The sequence below is a fragment of the Rhizopus delemar genome, genomic scaffold (assembly GCF_000149305.1).
Source record: "Rhizopus delemar RA 99-880 supercont3.1 genomic scaffold, whole genome shotgun sequence".
Taxonomy (NCBI): domain Eukaryota; kingdom Fungi; phylum Mucoromycota; class Mucoromycetes; order Mucorales; family Rhizopodaceae; genus Rhizopus; species Rhizopus delemar.
In genome coordinates, this window is record NW_027137827.1 from 4,810,794 (window position 1) to 4,828,368 (window position 17,575).

At 34.6% G+C, this 17,575-nt stretch overlaps 9 protein-coding genes across 9 annotated transcripts; 3 read left to right on the plus strand and 6 right to left on the minus strand.

The window, feature by feature from the left end:
• Positions 1-27: 27 nt before the first annotated feature.
• RO3G_01861 (40S ribosomal protein S6-B) lies at positions 28-719 on the minus strand (the record flags this gene model as incomplete). Its single annotated transcript, XM_067656452.1, has 2 exons — positions 28-318; positions 378-719. The coding sequence occupies 2 exons, from the start codon at positions 717-719 to the stop codon at positions 28-30; spliced, it is 633 nt and encodes a 210-aa protein (XP_067512553.1).
• A 2,604-nt stretch (positions 720-3,323) lies between these two features.
• Positions 3,324-3,580, plus strand: RO3G_01862 (uncharacterized protein; the record flags this gene model as incomplete). Its single annotated transcript, XM_067656453.1, has 2 exons — positions 3,324-3,455; positions 3,512-3,580. 2 exons carry the CDS (start codon positions 3,324-3,326, stop codon positions 3,578-3,580), a joined length of 201 nt encoding a protein of 66 aa, XP_067512554.1.
• An 894-nt stretch (positions 3,581-4,474) lies between these two features.
• RO3G_01863 (uncharacterized protein) lies at positions 4,475-4,948 on the minus strand (the record flags this gene model as incomplete). Its single annotated transcript, XM_067656454.1, has 1 exon — positions 4,475-4,948. The coding sequence occupies one exon, from the start codon at positions 4,946-4,948 to the stop codon at positions 4,475-4,477; it is 474 nt and encodes a 157-aa protein (XP_067512555.1).
• Positions 4,949-5,693: 745 nt separating this feature from the next.
• RO3G_01864 (hsp70-like protein) lies at positions 5,694-7,770 on the minus strand (the record flags this gene model as incomplete). Its single annotated transcript, XM_067656455.1, has 5 exons — positions 5,694-7,006; positions 7,060-7,140; positions 7,196-7,300; positions 7,355-7,665; positions 7,724-7,770. 5 exons carry the CDS (start codon positions 7,768-7,770, stop codon positions 5,694-5,696), a joined length of 1,857 nt encoding a protein of 618 aa, XP_067512556.1.
• Positions 7,771-8,301: 531 nt separating this feature from the next.
• On the plus strand, positions 8,302-9,147 carry RO3G_01865 (uncharacterized protein; the record flags this gene model as incomplete). The annotated part of the gene is made up of 4 exons (XM_067656456.1): positions 8,302-8,350; positions 8,498-8,548; positions 8,605-8,893; positions 8,946-9,147. The coding sequence occupies 4 exons, from the start codon at positions 8,302-8,304 to the stop codon at positions 9,145-9,147; spliced, it is 591 nt and encodes a 196-aa protein (XP_067512557.1).
• A 2,494-nt stretch (positions 9,148-11,641) lies between these two features.
• RO3G_01866 (uncharacterized protein) lies at positions 11,642-13,418 on the plus strand (the record flags this gene model as incomplete). The annotated part of the gene is made up of 6 exons (XM_067656457.1): positions 11,642-11,715; positions 11,776-11,990; positions 12,067-12,344; positions 12,425-13,100; positions 13,154-13,272; positions 13,413-13,418. The coding sequence occupies 6 exons, from the start codon at positions 11,642-11,644 to the stop codon at positions 13,416-13,418; spliced, it is 1,368 nt and encodes a 455-aa protein (XP_067512558.1).
• A 379-nt stretch (positions 13,419-13,797) lies between these two features.
• RO3G_01867 (uncharacterized protein) lies at positions 13,798-14,554 on the minus strand (the record flags this gene model as incomplete). Its single annotated transcript, XM_067656458.1, has 3 exons — positions 13,798-13,898; positions 13,949-14,179; positions 14,353-14,554. 3 exons carry the CDS (start codon positions 14,552-14,554, stop codon positions 13,798-13,800), a joined length of 534 nt encoding a protein of 177 aa, XP_067512559.1.
• A 640-nt stretch (positions 14,555-15,194) lies between these two features.
• Positions 15,195-16,027, minus strand: RO3G_01868 (uncharacterized protein; the record flags this gene model as incomplete). Its single annotated transcript, XM_067656459.1, has 4 exons — positions 15,195-15,323; positions 15,375-15,489; positions 15,544-15,887; positions 15,935-16,027. The coding sequence occupies 4 exons, from the start codon at positions 16,025-16,027 to the stop codon at positions 15,195-15,197; spliced, it is 681 nt and encodes a 226-aa protein (XP_067512560.1).
• A 1,109-nt stretch (positions 16,028-17,136) lies between these two features.
• RO3G_01869 (uncharacterized protein) lies at positions 17,137-17,420 on the minus strand (the record flags this gene model as incomplete). Its single annotated transcript, XM_067656460.1, has 2 exons — positions 17,137-17,259; positions 17,343-17,420. 2 exons carry the CDS (start codon positions 17,418-17,420, stop codon positions 17,137-17,139), a joined length of 201 nt encoding a protein of 66 aa, XP_067512561.1.
• Between the last annotated feature and the right edge of the window lie 155 nt (positions 17,421-17,575).

Consider the following 17,575-nt stretch of genomic DNA (forward strand, 5'->3'; position numbering starts at 1 on the left):
TTGAATTTTTTTTTTTTCATATCTACTCTAGGCAGAAGAAGATTTTTGCATAGAAGAAGTACGACGACGTTCAATCTTCTTATCCTTGGCTTCCTTAACACGCTTAGCAAGCAATTGCTTGTATTCGGCTTCTGCTTCACGAGAAGATTCGGCTCTTCTACGCTTAATAGCTTGTCTACGTCTCTTGTGTTGGAGAGTACGAGGAGTGACAAGACGTTGGATCTTGGGGGCTTTGGTGTAAGCCTTCTTGCCTTCAGCCTTGGGTTGGACTTCACGACGAATCACATACTTGCGAACATCATCTTCCTTGGACAAGTTCTGCATAAAAGTATTAAAAATCTATAGCTTTTTTTATCCAATTTTCATCTAAGACTTACAAAGAATCTTCTAATCTTGGAAGCACGCTTAGGACCAAGACGCTTGGGAACAGTGGTATCGGTCAATCCGGGAATGTCTTGTTCACCTTGCTTGACAACAACAAGAGACAAGACAGAGAGGTCAGAACCAACGATACAACCACGAACGGACTTTCTCTTGCGTTCACCAGTACGGCGAGGACGGTAACAAGAGTGACCTTTGGACATCAACAAACGAACACGGTGGGGCAAGAGGACACCTTGCTTCATAGGGAAACCCTGTTTGTCGTTACCACCAGTGATACGGAAAACATATCCCTTGAATTCATCACCGAGAGTATCGCCAGAGACTTCTTGAGCCATACGCTTGTCATAGAAGCCACGACTATAATAGAATTAGGGGCGAGATTCGGTTTGACCATCAAAAATAACTTACAGTCTACGTTCGTCTTCGATTTCAATCAACTTTTGGCAGCCGGTGGCTGGATTGGCGATGTTTAACTATTGAATTAAATGTTAGTTTCCCTTTAAAATTGAAAATGAGCAGTAGCAAAAAAAAAAAAAAAAAAAAAGTTGCAAATAGAAGAACAAAAGAAGAAAAAAAGAATTCGTTATTGAGCTAATGTTGAATGTAGCTGAGAAAATGTGCGTGTTTTGTATGTTGATTTTATTTCCATCCATCCAATTTTACATGATCCATCCTTTTCTTCTCTTCATTCCTTTGCTTTTTTTTTTTTTTTTGCTATCTATCTAGTGGATGATTTGCTTACTTTCATGTTGGAAGAGAAGGAAACTTTACCTTCGGGCAATCCTTCATGCTTCAAATTGGGGGTGGATCCTTCAGTAGTCCAAGCCTTGCTCTCCGAAAAATTGGTGCGATAAATGTAGTCACACTATTCGTGGGCGCTCTATTCGTAGGCGTACTTTTATTTAAAAGTTATAGCATCGTTTCCGCCAAGCAAATTATAGCTCCTTTGAAATCTTTTGTAAACTGTCCAAGATATCAGAAAAATCCATAATATGATGCTTTTTTTGACATCATTTACTATTTGATATTCATATCTCAGGTTTTCCAATATGAACTTTTCGGTTCAAAGCCGAATAAGAAAAATAATTGAAAAGAATAAACAGCATATGTTTTATTATAAGATGTCTATTTGTGCTTTTCAAACATTAAAGGAATTTAAAATAACTTGAGAATTACTTTATACATTCCTTTTTCTTATATTTTTCAAAAATCACGTCCTTTTGAGCTAAAGCTAACCATAAGTAACGCGTTTGAGATGACTCATCAAAAAAAAAAATCTTTTACATCAAGTATCATGTGGCTATACAATCATTGTGTTTATCTAAATTGTACTGTAAGAAATCATAATTAGACCCTTGTGTGTGGAATGCATATTGTCCCTTAAGTCAATTGATACATGTCTCACGTTAAACAAAGAAGTTATTGTATAACTAGTATGAAATACAAAGAAAAAAAAGACTTGTGATAACGTTTTACGATAAGAAATACTATAAAAAATAAAGGTAAATGTAGTTTGTGAGATGAAAGCACATGAATACAATAGCCAATTAAACTGTGCCAGGGATAACTTATAATCAATAGTATGAGTTACTGTAAGATGTACATAATAAGAAGATTGAATAGATCATTTAGTAAGCTAGATTTTAGCATTAAAAAATGACAAACAAAAACCAGTTTATAATTGAAGCTTATCATGTTCTCTTTCATTTCTTTTCTTACAAAATTTTATTAGCATACTTTAATCTCCCTAATTAACATCATTATTACCAAACATATCTTTTGTACAAACCTTTGTTAGCTTAACAAAAAAACAAGATGAAAAGGGATAACTCAATAGTTGAGCGCAATGAGCACAAACATGATTCTATTTTATTTACTCCGCTATAATTTGATTGGGCAAAATGTAATCATCTTATTTTTCGTTCCTGTTTCTCATATGTGGATGTGCCATAATTGTATTTATTTGGAGAGAAAAAGAGAGATGTTCAGTGAACTATTAAAATAGTTAACCAAACGACAGATATACTAAAAACCCCTCCTTATCGGAAGCTTAAACATAAAGCGTGCTTGTATTTCCTAATAAAGACTCTTGTGTGTCTACTGATTTATTTGAAATATCTGTTTCCTTTTCTTTAGCTTTCTTTTTTTTTTTTTTTTTTTTTTTTTTTTTTTTTTTTTTTTTTCAACATCATTCAATATCCCTTTTGGGCTTTGCTTTATTCTTCTTTTTCTTGACACAAAAAAGAAGTTTGTTTGTTTTTTTAAAGCAGACACTTTAAATAAATTTAGGACGTTTTTTGATCCGATTTTTTCTTAAAGCTTCTCTCTTTCTCTCTTTCTCTTTTGCTCCAATCCTTTATCTTATCTAAACTTCTCTCACATCCCTTTTATTACATTCCTTTATTATTGTTATGAGCTTAAATACAGTCATTGCATTTGCCGTCTTATTAAAAAAGGTAAAGGAAAAACTAGTCCATCCTCTTTTTATAGAAAGCAAAATCATGCTAAACAAATTATTAGGTGACTCGAAAAAAGAATGTCCGAACAGCAAGAAAGTCAAGTTATACATCCTCTTATTCAAGCAATAGTGAAGTAGAAGAAGAGAGAAGACTGGAAAATGCGTGTTCCATCCAACCATCGCTCAAGGTCACTTTACAATCTTCTTTGGAAGACATTATTTCACATCCGATGAAAGAAGATTTAGATGTGGCGAATATGACGAATGAATCAAATCAAGTAAACTAATGCCTATATATAACCATGTATATTTTTAACACTTTTTTTTTCCATTAGGTATCAGCTGGTAATTGATAATAGAATCTAAGAAAGATATGCTTATATACTCATCATATTATATAGGCTCTGTTATTATACGCGATTTCGCTTATCCAAAAGATTCACCACTTCATTTTGGGAATCCTTTACCAAATAATCAATCCATGATATCATTATCTTCCCCAGATTTCAATGGTAGAGATGCTCGCGCTCTATTTGATTTTATACCAGAAACGGACTATGAAATAGGCTTTAAAGCAGGTCAATTGATTTGGGTTCAATATCGAGAATGCCCTGTAAGAAATAACGTTGTATTTCGTAATGAATCTACTCACTATTTTTTCTTTATTAGGGTTGGTTAATAGCAGACGTACAAGATCAAACTGGTTTAGTACCTGAATCTTACGTCGAATTCATTTGATATTTTTCTTTATTTTGTATTATATTCTTTCTCTTTATAAAAAAAAAAAAAAAAAAAAAAAAACATAAACACTCTTTCCAAAAGGCTTTTTTATATATCCGTAGTACAAATAGTAACATTGAAGCATTACACCAGCCACGTTTGCATAAATAAAGCAGACGTTACACACTGGTTCAACGAAAAGAAACACAGTTGATATAATTATGAGATGGATGCATCACGAATATTCGTATTACAAGTGAATTTTTGATGACAAAAAAGAATTATATTTATTTTTCATGTGTCGATGATCAGCTTGTAAGACTAAACTTGATTTGTATTCAAGTCATGATGTAGCAAATCAAGCCCGTGCGTTCCTTCTTTCGGCCCTTCTCTTTCCTTTCAACCTAAAAGGAAAATTTCAGGTAAATTGCTAAATAAAGTAAAGTAAAGGATGCTCAATGATTTTAATTTAAGGACGGTAAAATCATTTTATCCGTTTTGACACAATTCTATAAAAAGAAACCAGACAGAAATAATCAGGGAGTATTTCTATATATTGATTCCAGGGGTGTGCGTTTCAAAGAACGAGGTCAATGCCAAGTTTTGTGGCGTCTTGGTGTAGTTAAACTATATGCTTTTTGTTTATTACAGTGTAACATACAAAATAAGGAGAATGGAACTTTTAATATAAACAGATCAAAAGAGAAAGGAGAAGACGAATAGCGAATTACATACAAATAAAAATGAATGAACAATAAAAGAAAGAGATGATACAAATGCTTAATGTATAGAAAGAGAAGGGATAAAAGATAATGCATAAATATAGGATCTATCATAAAAAAAAAGGGCATGTGTAATTTCCGGTTTCCAGGATTTCATTGTTTTTTTTTTTTTTTTTTTTTTTTTTTTCATTTAAAACTCGCGAAAGAAGACAGTATCCATTGAACTAGGACTTGAATGAACTGAAGAAGAAGGTGTGGTTGGTAAAAGAAGTGAAGGTAAAGAGATACGTGCTGGTGAGGTTGGCGGCGAGATGACATAGTGTCTGCGGTATTGCTGTTGGATCTTTTCTCGTGTTCGAATGGATTGCCTTTTATTTTGAAACCATATCTGTACTGCTCTAGGGCTCATACCAAGTTGTTTGCCCAACTCGGCACGAAGATCGGTGGAAGGAAAGCAGGTTTGTTGAAAAACTTGGTTTAATGTATTCAACTGCGAAGGTGAGGCACGCTTTCGTTTTGCTTTGACTGGTTCATTAACAAAGTATTCAGTGTCTGATGGCGATAAAAGACTGGATACGTAAAGAACAGACGGTTTTTGATGTTGTCTTTCATAACCTGGGTTTATGATATCTTTAAGGGAAGGTAAAGAATATTGGGGTTTCATATCACACAAGAAATAAATTAAATAAAAAAAGAAAAGATAAAAAATAGTAACAGAAATTAAGCCTTTATAACCCTTTTTCCGCCATTCATCGTGTTTTTCCTGTTAAACTCTATATTAGGAATTCTTCCCTTCTACTTTCACCAGCCTTTAGCTTTCTCTCCCTTCCTTTTCTTCCTCCCTTCTATTCGTTCAGATTCCCTTACCTTTTATATACAACTTTGTTTAAGGTTTACCTTTACTCCTTCAATTACTCATTATTGTTGACAGGGAAGTATGTTTCCCCCTTCCTTTTGATTCCCATATCTTAATTCTTTTTAAAATGGTAATTGAATATCGATTCTCCCAAAAAAAAAAAAAAAAAAAAAAAAAAGGAGTATCTATTTGACACTTATTTCAATGAAGATTCTTTTCAACTATCGGTTCCTCTAATTTCCTCCTCTGTTCAAACTATAATTTTTTTTTTTTTTTTTAAAAAAAATACATTTTTCTTCCCCTCCTCCTCCTTCTTACTTGAACTTTTTATGTAACTTGTCAAGAATCCATAAAAAAGGAGAATGAAGGAAAACTAGTTTTTGTGGGTTAAGAGGAGCATAAAAGCTTTTTCTCCTCGGAGATAACTGAAATACAAATAAAAACTATTTTACTTAAATTTGTAGATGTTTTTATGTCTTTATTTAACAGTTGGAAAGAATTTATAAACAAAAATAGGACAAACGTCCATTTTTTTTCAAGCTAGAAGAGAGACTTAACGACGTTGAGAGTAGACGTGAGCAAAAGCACGAGTAGAAGCACGCTTCAACTTGGATTGGGCAGCCTTGAGGTCATCAGCCTTAGCATCTTCAGCATTGAGTTCCATCAATTCCATAGCTTCAGCGAGAGCAGTCTCGATAGCTTCACGGTCACCACGACGGAGCTTCATGTTGACGTTAGGGTCAGAGATGTTGTTTTCAACTTGATAGACATAAGATTCAAGATCTTGCTTGGCTTGAACAACGGCTTCACGTTCCTTATCGGCATCAGCGTTCTTGGCAGCATCTTCAACCATACGTTCGATATCAGCGGCAGAGAGACGAGTAGAGTTGGAGATGGTGACATCAGCCTTGCGACCAGTGGTCTTGTCTTGAGCAGTGACCTTCAAGATACCGTTGGCATCCAAGTCAAAGGTACAGAGAAGTTCAGGGGTACCACGGGGAGCGGGGATAAGACCTGAGAGGGAGAATTCACCGAGAAGGTTGTTTTCCTTGGTCATCAAACGTTCACCTTCGTAGACAGGGAAAGTGACAGTGGTTTGGTTGTCAGCAGCAGTGGTGAAGACCTTGGACTTTTGACAAGGGATGGGGGAGTTACGGGGGACAACAACAGCCATGATACCACCTTGCATTTCAACACCAAGAGAAAGAGGGACAACATCCAACAAGAGGAGGTCTTGGGTCTTTTCGTTACCGGCTTGGTTGGTAAGGACAGCGGCTTGGACGGCGGCACCGTAAGCAACAGCTTCATCGGGGTTGATGGACTTGTTCAATTCCTTACCGTCAAAGACGTCTTGGAGAAGAGATTGGATCTTGGGGATACGAGTAGAACCACCAACAAGGACGATTTCATCAACCTTCTTCTTGTCAATCTTGGCATCCTTCAAGACACGTTCAACAGGTTCAATGGTGCCTTGGAAAGCAACAGAATTGATTTCTTCAAACTTGGCACGAGTGATGTTGGATTGGAAGTCAACACCGTCAAAGAGAGAGTCAACTTCGACAGTGGTTTGGGTCAAAGAAGACAAGGTACGCTTGGCACGTTCAGAGGCGGAACGGAGACGACGGAGAGCACGGGCATCACCGGTGATATCCTTCTTGTGCTTACGCTTGATTTCTTGGACAAAGTGGTTGACAAGAGTGTTATCGAAATCTTCACCACCCAAGTGAGTGTTACCAGCAGTGGCCTTAACAGCAAAGACACCACCAGAGATGGTCAAGAGGGAAACATCGAAGGTTCCTCCACCCAAATCGTAGATGAGAACGTTACGTTCAGTCTTGTCATTAGCATCCAAACCATAGGCAATGGCTAAATAAGATATTAGCATTCTTGCTCTTTAATGGCAATTTTCATTGACTTACCAGCAGCAGTGGGTTCGTTGATGATACGGAGGACTTCGAGACCAGCAATGGTACCAGCATCCTTAGTAGCTTGACGTTGACCTTTTTTATACAGATTAGTATTCAATTCGGTAAAGGCTGGTTTTTATATACGTACTGTCATTGAAGTAAGCAGGACAGGTAACAACGGCCTTGGAGACCTTCTTACCGAGCTTAGCTTCAGCAATTTCCTTCATCTTAATAAGAACCATGGAGGAAATTTCTATTGTTTTCTTTATTAACCAAAGTTATCGATCCAAGTTTATCATGTATTTACCTTGAGGAGAGTAAGTCTTGGTTTCACCTTCGAATTCAACTTGAACGAAAGGGTTTTCGTTCTTTTCTACAACGGTGAAGGGCCAGTTCTTCATGTCATCCTTAACTTCGGCATCATCAAAACGACGACCAATAAGACGCTTAGCATCAAAGACGGTGTTCTTGGGGTTCATGGCGGCTTGGTTCTTGGCAGCATCACCAACGAGACGCTCCTTATCAGAGAAAGCAACGTAAGAGGGAGTGGTACGGTTACCTTGTTCGTTGGCAATGATTTCGACACGTTCGGATTCCCAAACACCAACACATGAGTAGCTATGTATTTTTTTAGTCTTTCTTGATTTTACTGTTTTTGTTGTTGCTAATTACTTACGTAGTACCCAAATCAATACCAATAGCACCCTCGTATTCAGCAGACATTTCTAATAAAGAGAAAAAAGAGAAAGAGCAAATATGATCCTGTCCTTTACTGATTGTTATACCCTAAAAAAATTTTGTCAATGTCCGGTCACTTATCCGGAAATGTAAGCCACACAGTTCATTGATTGGAGTCACTCGATTTTAGAGGCTGTTTTGAATAACTAAGGGTTCAAATTAAGTCGTTTCGTCTATTATAGAGTAATAAGGGGCTACATAACTTCAGATTAAATCATTATGTTTGTATGCTGTCAAAAATTCATAATACCCCTACACACTTTTATTTATCATTCTAAAAAAAGCACATATTGACGGTGGCATGGTTTCCATTAATATAATGTGAAGCAAGCTATAAGTTGTCTATTTTAGTCATGTAAAATCATTTAAATTAGCCTTTGTTTCCTTAAAATACGTCGAATGGAGCATGCTACATTATAAAGCTATATACTTGCGGAGAAACTTTTTGTTACACACGTAAAAGTCTGTACATCTAATTTTCCCAACTTATCTTTTTTTTTATATTACATTCTCACCATGTCTGCTCGTACATTCTTGTCAACTGGTAAAAAGATTGTTGCCATTGGTAGAAACTTTAGGTAAAATACTTTTTATGTTTATTTCTTCTTTTTCTGCAGCAACTGAAACCAAAAAAGCGAGCATGCCAAAGAATTAGGCAATGCCGTTCCCACATCACCATTTTTTTTCTTGAAGCCTACTTCTTCTTATTTAGCTAATGGTGGAACTATTGAAATTCCAAAAGGATGCGAAGTTCATCATGAAGGTATACGAAATAAGGAATGACAATAAAAATAGAGAAACTCAATTTGTCTGTGCTAGTGGAATTGGCTGTTGTTATGGGAAAAGAAACGCGTGATTGCCCAGCATCCAAAGTGATGGATCATGTAGCTGGATATGCCTTGGCTATTGACTGTACAGCCAGAAACCTCCAAATACAAGCCAAGAATAAAGGATTGCCATGGAGTACAGCTAAGGGGTTTGATACTTTTTCACCTATTAGTGAATTCATTCCAAAAGAAAGTATCGGTGATACTGGAAATGTGGATCTTTGGCTTAAAGTGAATGATAGATTTCGTCAGCAAGGAAATACAAAGGATATGATCTTTAGGTAGATTATATAGATGTTGTTTTATATGCTGTATTCATATACAATGTCTTAGTGTTCCGAAATTACTTGAGTATGTTTCTTCTATTATGAAACTTGAAGCAGGAGATGTCATCTTGACAGGAACACCATCTGGTGTGGGACCTATTAAAGCTGGTGATATCATTACAGCAGGCATGAAGCCTGGAAATGCAGACAAAGACATTGTCCAAGTCAAATTCAATGTAGCGGATAGAAATGGATTGTTTCAAGCATAAAAAAAATAAATAAAAATTTGCTATGCGATTCTGTTTATTAATTTAATGGAATTCTCACTAAACATTGTCTGTTTATGGAAGCTAATAATGCCTCTTGATGAAAATAAGATGCTATTATGTAGAGAGCCTAAGAAAAAATGTTCAATGATATGAAATTCAATATAAATAATATATCTACACATAATGAATAATACCATAATCCTACAATCATGATATTTAAATATTGAGTTGTATCTTTAGAATTACACAATGCTGCTGCAATGGTCATCCATTCCATTTTTGATGATGATGATGACAATAGCTGATCTCTGCATAGCATAATGTTTTTCTCACTGTTGAATATAGATTTTATCAATTGACTCATAAAATCATTTGTTATACCAAATAATAATGCACATCCTGGTCTCCAATGAAACTTATGAAAAGCGGGTAGTACCTAAAAAGAAAAAAAAAATATTGAGTATTTTTCATTCTTTTTTTTTTTTTTTTGTTATTATTAATCTACTGATGTCAAAACAAAAAAGTCAACCATTAAGCAAATTGTGATGGCGCAGTTGATAAGAATAGCAATTACTTTTTCACTCTTCATTTTTAATCCATGTTGAAGTACTTGTAATGACTTATTAAAAAAAGCATACACACATAACTTACTTACAAAAACCTTGGCTATAAAGATCAATCATTGCTTTCCACTTAAAAAAAATTGGAATTCATGAAAAAGACACATGTTTATCATCTTACCATAAATCCAATATTTATACAAATAGCTGTTAATTTATACCAAAATGAACGCTCTGTTAGCTCTTGAAACCATCTTTTATAATCAATTGACATTTGTTCCACACTAATGATAATAATTAAAAAAAGAAGAAGATCCAGTTTGACTGAAACTAAAAAAGGACCAGTTTTATTTTTAATTTTACATATCAAAAACAATGTACTGAGATTTTCCAGTAAAACTAATAGTTAACAACACAGAGTTCAAACATACAAGAGAATGCTATAATATTATATCTATTTTTATCCCTTTCAAATCATGTCTTAAAAAGTTTGCTTCACTTTGTTACATATAATAAGAAAATGTAATAAAATTTGCTTATAGAATATTTAACATATCCTACAAGCCAAAAAGCCTCACTGAATGTCAACTATAAAATAAAATATGTTTACTGCATACAAACATAATTTTTTCCTTTTTTATTGTTGTAGAATAAAAAAAAGCCATTTTTTATTTTCCTATCAACAAAAATAAGACTATTTTTTGAAATAGCATTTTTAAACCATGAAATTTATTAGCTATCTTTTTTATATATAACTTCCTACCATGTATTTCGTATAAAAACATTATTTCCTTTATCCAAAAAAAGAATAACCCGCTTTTAAATTTCATCATTTAAAATAATAAGCGTAATTATACAAACAAAGATATCTACTTAAAAAGGGATATATACCCAACACCATTTGAAGAACAGCTTGTGTTACCATCTTACTATCGTAAAGAGTCGGTATTGTCCTACCTGATGTCAAATTGGTAAAATCTGGACAATAGAGCATGCAGAAATAAGTTTTTATATGAAATAGTTATTGTAAAATAGGCAAAAATAAATGGTAACACATATTAATACTCCGCTTATTTTTTATACATGAAAAGAAAACCATGAAAAAATGAAATTTTATCATAAAAGGAAACCTATGATGTAAAGAACACCCCCATGTTATTAAAAGAGTAATGACGATACATGATCGTGGCTTAGCGGGCGATTAATATAGAGACTTTACTACTTTTGTGCAAAGGTTTGTTTATCGCACGCTCTCCCTCTTTTTTTTTTTTTTTTCCTTTTTTCTTTTTTCACACAAAAATGCCAAAAGTGTCTAAAAGAACAATACAAACACTATTAGAGACAACCTATGATGAAGTAGGAGATAAATTTTTAGATTGTCTTGTTCAACAGATAGCAACACTGACTAATGTACAAACAGTCATGATCCATCGACTGTTAACAGCACAAGAATGCAAAGACATGAAAGAGAATGAAGGATGCCCACCGATTCAAGTTATTAATTCTTATTTACCAACAAATGAACATTATTTATTTATAAAAGCATGTTATTCTACGCAGCAACACAATGCCTTGTAATAATAATAATCATCGTCATCGTCATGTATAATATTAATCATTGTCATAGAAAAAAATACTCTGCGGTTGCATTTTCTTCATTTTCAGAAAATTCACCCCATTTAAAAACACTAGATGATGCAGCATACCACGTCACACAAGACACATCAGACACATCAGACACGTCACCGTATCCTTCATTTAGCGGCTTCGTAGGTCTTCGATTAGACACAACAGAGCCTATTGGGTTAATCTCGGTTATGCATCATCAGCCACTTGATAAACAGCAAGTGGATTTTATTATGAGCATATTGAAAGCTGTACAAAAACGTGTGACGAATGAGGTACAACGTCTACGACAACGCGATAATTTAATAATGATTAAAAACGCTGCATTACAAGATGCAGAAAACAAAATACGATTTTTAGCAGACATGAGCCATGAAATAAGGTAAAAAAAATCCAAAAATGTTTGTGTCACAGAAGAAAAAAAATTGACTTACTTTTCTAGAACACCTTTGAATGCAGTGATTGCATTGACTGATTTATTATTGCAAGAACGGCATTTGTTAAATGATGAACAAGCAGAACATTTACAAGTTATACAAACAAGTGGAAATCATTTACTTACTGTTATTAATGACATATTGGATATTTCTAAAATGAATCATAATCCAAGATTTAAATTAGAATATCGAAGATTTAGTCTAAGAAAGTGCATCAAAGGTAAAATTAAAAAAAAATTTAAAAAAAAAACTTTTCTGTTTGTTGGTTTTGCTACTAATGCTTAAAAATACATTAGATGCACTCAATATGGCACGGCATCAAGCAGCAAGTGCTCAACATCCAAAACTAATACAAATTGTCGAATGTCCACCCGATATTAGCGACACAATTCCAATTCCTCAACTTATTCAAAAATTAAAATCAATTGGTTTGCTTTCTTCACCACCCACCTTTTCAGGATATACAGTTTTACCGTTCATTTGGAAAATTGACCCAGAAATACCTGATCATCTCACAGGGGATACGGTTCGATTAACACAAATTTTGATCAATCTGTGCTCAAATGCTACCAAGGTTAACTTAATAAAGAGTTAAAACATGAAGAATGAAAAAGAGTATTTTAACAAGGAATCTGATTCCTCTTTTGTATATAGTTTACTAAAACAGGTGGTATTCAAATCAAGATATCTAAACCAGCCACCGACATTTCAAACTTCAAAGAACGTTATGCAGCACAAATCGAACGTGTTCATCAAAAGAAGATTGTCAGACGTAAAAAAACGCATCAATCAACCGATAACAGCAGCGATTCAAGTGATAGTTGTTATTATGACGAGACAGAGGATCCGGACTCAGAGGACCGTGTCAATTTGGAAATTTCTGTGACAGATACAGGGATCGGTATGCCGGCCGACCGATTGCCTCGTCTGTTCAAGTCCTTTTCACAAATTGACATCTCAACAGCTCGCAAGTACGGTGGTACAGGCCTTGGTCTAGCAATATCGAGCATGTTGGTGAGTCGCATGGGAGGTGAGCTTTGGGTTGAATCAGAAGAAGGTGTCGGATCCCGATTTGCATTAACACTACCGATGGCAATTGCTCAAGAACCGCCTTCTTCACCTTCTTCTTCGTCTGTCTCAAGCAATGAGAGTTTTGTACCCATCTTACGCAATAATATACCCCAACCCACCTCGACGACAGGATTACAAAACATACTTTCAAAAACACATTTTCCAGAAACAGCACAAACAGTACCCAAAAAAGTGGAACAAGAAGAGAATTTGGCGATAGAACATCCCATCAAGATATTGCTGGCAGAAGACAATATTTGTAAATACGAACAGGAAAAAAGTAGTAGTAGATTATTTATACGATTTGAATAGTAAATCAAAAAATTGCGCTTAGTATATTGAAGAGATTAGGGTATCAAGATGTGACAACAGCAGGAAATGGAAGGGAAGCATTAGAGTTAATGATAAAACACGACTATGATGTTATTTTTGTATGTACATATTGTATAACTAAACAATCTTTACTAATATTTGTGTCTGGGACAGATGGATTTATATATGCCTGAAATGGATGGATTAGAGGCAACAAGGAACATTAGAGAAAGAAATAAGATGAATGCGTATATAATAGCACTAACAGCATCAGCCACTAAACAAGATCGGCAAATATGTATTGAAGTAGGGATGAATGATTTTATAAGTAAACCATTTACAATGACAGAAATGAAGGCAGCATTAAAAAAAATGTATAGACACAAAATAGAAAATTAATAATAATTAATTAAATTGTTCATATTCGTTTGGTGTTTGCACCCAGGATTGAAATACTTGATCAAGTAAGTAGGATTTCACTTGTTGATATTCTACTGCATCTTTCTTCCAATCTAAATAACTTTTTGATTCACTGTGTTCTTTTTTGAATGCCTTTAAAAATTCATGAAACAGGCTTAATTTACAAATGGATGGTCTATAGTCTTCATATCAATCGCTGTGTATTCTATATAGTCCATCTGGTTTTACCTTGTTTTGGCATTCGTTGGCTTATTTTTAGGTGCACCTTGTTTTTGACCATTAACGAATACTTCGGATTTTACCATGCCAGTCACCCATAAGATTGCTAAAGAATTATCGTTACTTTGTGTATTTTATACATATATGTGTTATTACAAGTAGAACAAGGAATCGTAGATTCATAGGTCTTTTCTAAAGAAGTTTTTGAAGCCTCAAAGGAAATATCAGTACTTGAAATGACTGGACGATTGAGTTTATAATAAGAGTTTGGTAAATTAACAAGTGAGACGCGTTCGTAAAGAGCGCGTTCAAGTGCATGCTGATCGTACATGTCACCAATTGTGATAGATTCGAGGTAAATGGGATGATACAAATGAGATAATAAAGCTGATTGAGCGCCCAATACATTCCACCGCGCCATTTTATCACTGCAAACTGTTATCCTTCGGTTCATTAATCATCCTATCATCTTACCTGCAAGACATGCAAAGTGTAGGCTCAGAATCAAGCCGGCCTGTTCAAAGATTAATTATGTACTAGTGTAGCATCATTTTGTATACCTGGCTTTGTTCTCAAAATACCCAGTTGATCAAATTCAAATCGGCCTCTTCGGAACTGTTGTGTGGATGTCTTTTGTTTCTTATTCACGTACATGTTTTCTACTATCGATGGATACTCTTCTTCCATTCTTTTTCGTTTGTTTGAACCAGATTGAAATTGTTGAAAAGATTCAAGAGTTTGACTGTTGGACAAGGCAGACATTGAAGCATCACCACCTATAAACTTATGAACAATAGCTCTTCCTTGTGTTAAAAGTGCTTACAAGGTGATTGACTGATGTACATGTGAAATGAATATTCAGGCTTCAGTATCAACTTATCATCCTTTGTTTCAAAATATTCATTACTGTTCACTTGATCCAATAAAAATCTATCGTCACTCATGCTTTAATATAAACTTTTATTACTATGAACCAACTTACTTTATAAAACCTCGACGAGCAATCACTTCTGCGTGGCTATCATGCAAGTTATCGCCTGTTTTTGATAGTTTACTGAAAGGTAAACATTTTAATCCAGTACTGCTTATATGTTAATAACAACACATGAAGCAATACGCTGATACTTTACCCTAAAGATATCACTTTTATATCTTTGGTGGCTTTATAAAAAATATTAGCTTAATAAAATACAACTTAGTATTACATACAGTGGTGTATCATAACAATAGAAGCTAATACTGTCCATTCTGCTTTTTTCTCATGAAATATAGGCTTTCCTTGTTTAGGTAATTCGTTATACTTCTTTAAGGTGACATTCACAATGTTGGAATGAACGTTGGGTATACTTTTCCAAGTCATTACAGAATAAAAAAAAATTTTAAGAGAGCGGAAACTGTTTATTTAACGGCGAATGGTTCCACTGCGAGATGCTTGTTGTTGATACAATACGTCTAATTCAAGCTCCAATTGTTTAATTTGTGAATGATGTACTTCTAAATCCTTATTTAAACGGTCTCTTTCATTAATAAGCTATTTGAAATTCATAAGTATATCGCAAGTGCAGTTTAAAGACCGTTTTACCTTCTGTTCCCACTCTCTAAACCGAGTTTCTTCACTCTTAACTTTAGTTGTAAACGATTTACGAAGTTCCTCTTCTTTTTCACGAAACTTGGGGTTCTCTTGCTTTTTAGTAGCCCTACACCCAAAAAAGCATTTAATATTAATGACGACATCATCTCTTTCAACTTACTTTGGTTCACCAAACTGACGCGATGCCATTTGTTGCTGTCGATAATTTTCATAATGTATTTCTTCTGTGGTTGTCAATAAATCCAACATGTGTGTACGTATCAATAGATTCCTTAATTTCTTGAAATCACAGTGTGCTTCATTTTCAACTTCTGCGATACCCCAACTGTACTCACGACCCCTCACCTGTTGACCATCTGATCTTTGAACAAGGTCGGTACTACCGATGATGGAAAAGGGAGAAGCAAAGGCAATGTCCTGATTACGCTTTGTGATGTGTTCATCCTCACTCTCGATGGGGCAACAGTAGACACGAATATGGTAATCTTCAATGGCTTGACGTATCTATAGCTCCATTAGATGAAAAGCAAGACGTAATTCTTTCAATTTACATTGTTTTTAAAGAGAATTAAATCTTGAGGTATTAATGTATCGGCTTTTGCAATCACAGGAATCAAGTTGACTCGAGAACCAAGGCGTTTCATAATTTCAATATCCAGTGGCTTTAAACTAATGTGCACACAGTAAGCATCAATACAAACATGACTATGTCTCTCTCTCTTTCTCTCCCTCACCTGTGTCCATTGGGCTGAATGAAATAAAGACAGGCATGTACACGCATATCAATCTTTCCTTCTCTTTTTGGTTGCTGTTCCTGAACCATAAAGCTTTCATGTTGATCATCAATAAACTCTACTATGGGAGTCCAGCTATCTCTATTATTCACATAATCACCAAACCCAGGTGTATCAATTACGGTTAAATTCACTCGAAACATCTTTTCCTCGAGTTCTTTTAAGTATTAGTAATAATCCCTTCCTCTCCCCTTTTTTTTATTCTAAGGTTGGTTTATTTCTCTTTACTTTACCTGCTTTTGTAATTTCAATATCTACTGTTTTATCCAATTGTTTTGCATGTCTTTTTTCAGGTATTTTATAATTTTTAATGGTAGTTGCAAAAAGTGTATTGATAAATGTTGTCTTTCCAAGACCAGATTCACCTTTTGGGGGGAGAATTTACTTTTTAATGTTGCTAATTACAAGTAAAACTTACCACAGACCATTAAAGTAAATTGAGTTCCCTTTTTAGAAACAATTCGATGCCTTTGGTTTGGAAGGTGAGCAATGCCAATGCCAGCTGAAGGAAGACCAATTGTAGACATTTACAATACAAAGAGAGAACAAGAAGAAGAGAGAGAGAGAGAAAAGGATAGGCTTTGAATGGTGTAACAGTGTGTCAAAAAATAAATAATTACAGTGTTTCGCGCTTGAAAATACAAAATTAGGAGACAAAAATAAAAACATCTTCAGGTCCATTGGAATTTTTTGGTGATCAGTAAATTGTCTATAACATAAATGCTTGTATTTTATTTTTTGTACAGTAAACGTCGTAAAAACAGTCTGAACTTATTTTATTTACTATCCAATAACTTCACAAAGTCTTCATAAAAAATCATGTGTTATATTATTCCTTTTTCTTGATCGTTGAATCAACTTTTTTCTACAATCAAATTTTTGAAATAGTTGATTGTCTGACAACAGAAGTAGAGAGTCTAGAAGAAGAATCTCATTATGAGAAGCGAAAGTTTCAATGGCTATTTTTTAATAGCAGGATATCCTTCCAAAAAATCTTCAATAAGAACGCGAGGAAAGTCCAGCAAAGTCGATCGAAACCAAACAAACATTATGGTCAACAGGTTGAAGATATTCGAGCATATCTATCGCCAATCAAATAGAAAATTAGTAATGAGTTTTCAGCCTGTATACGTAGCATCATCCTATCTGGAGTGCTTCCTATTACGTGTTCAAGCTTTCCCGTAATTTCGTCAATTGTATCCAAATCCCTTTCGTTAAACGGTGAGGATGCATAATTAGACATTGGAACATAAACTTTATCAACAAAGGAACGGCCAAGCAGATGATTAACCATTTGTTGTAAAAGCCTCAGTCTCGTTTCTGAATGAACGTTAGACAGAAATTTGTGAGCATAACTGATAATTTCATACCCATTTTTTTTTTTTCAAATTCAAGATG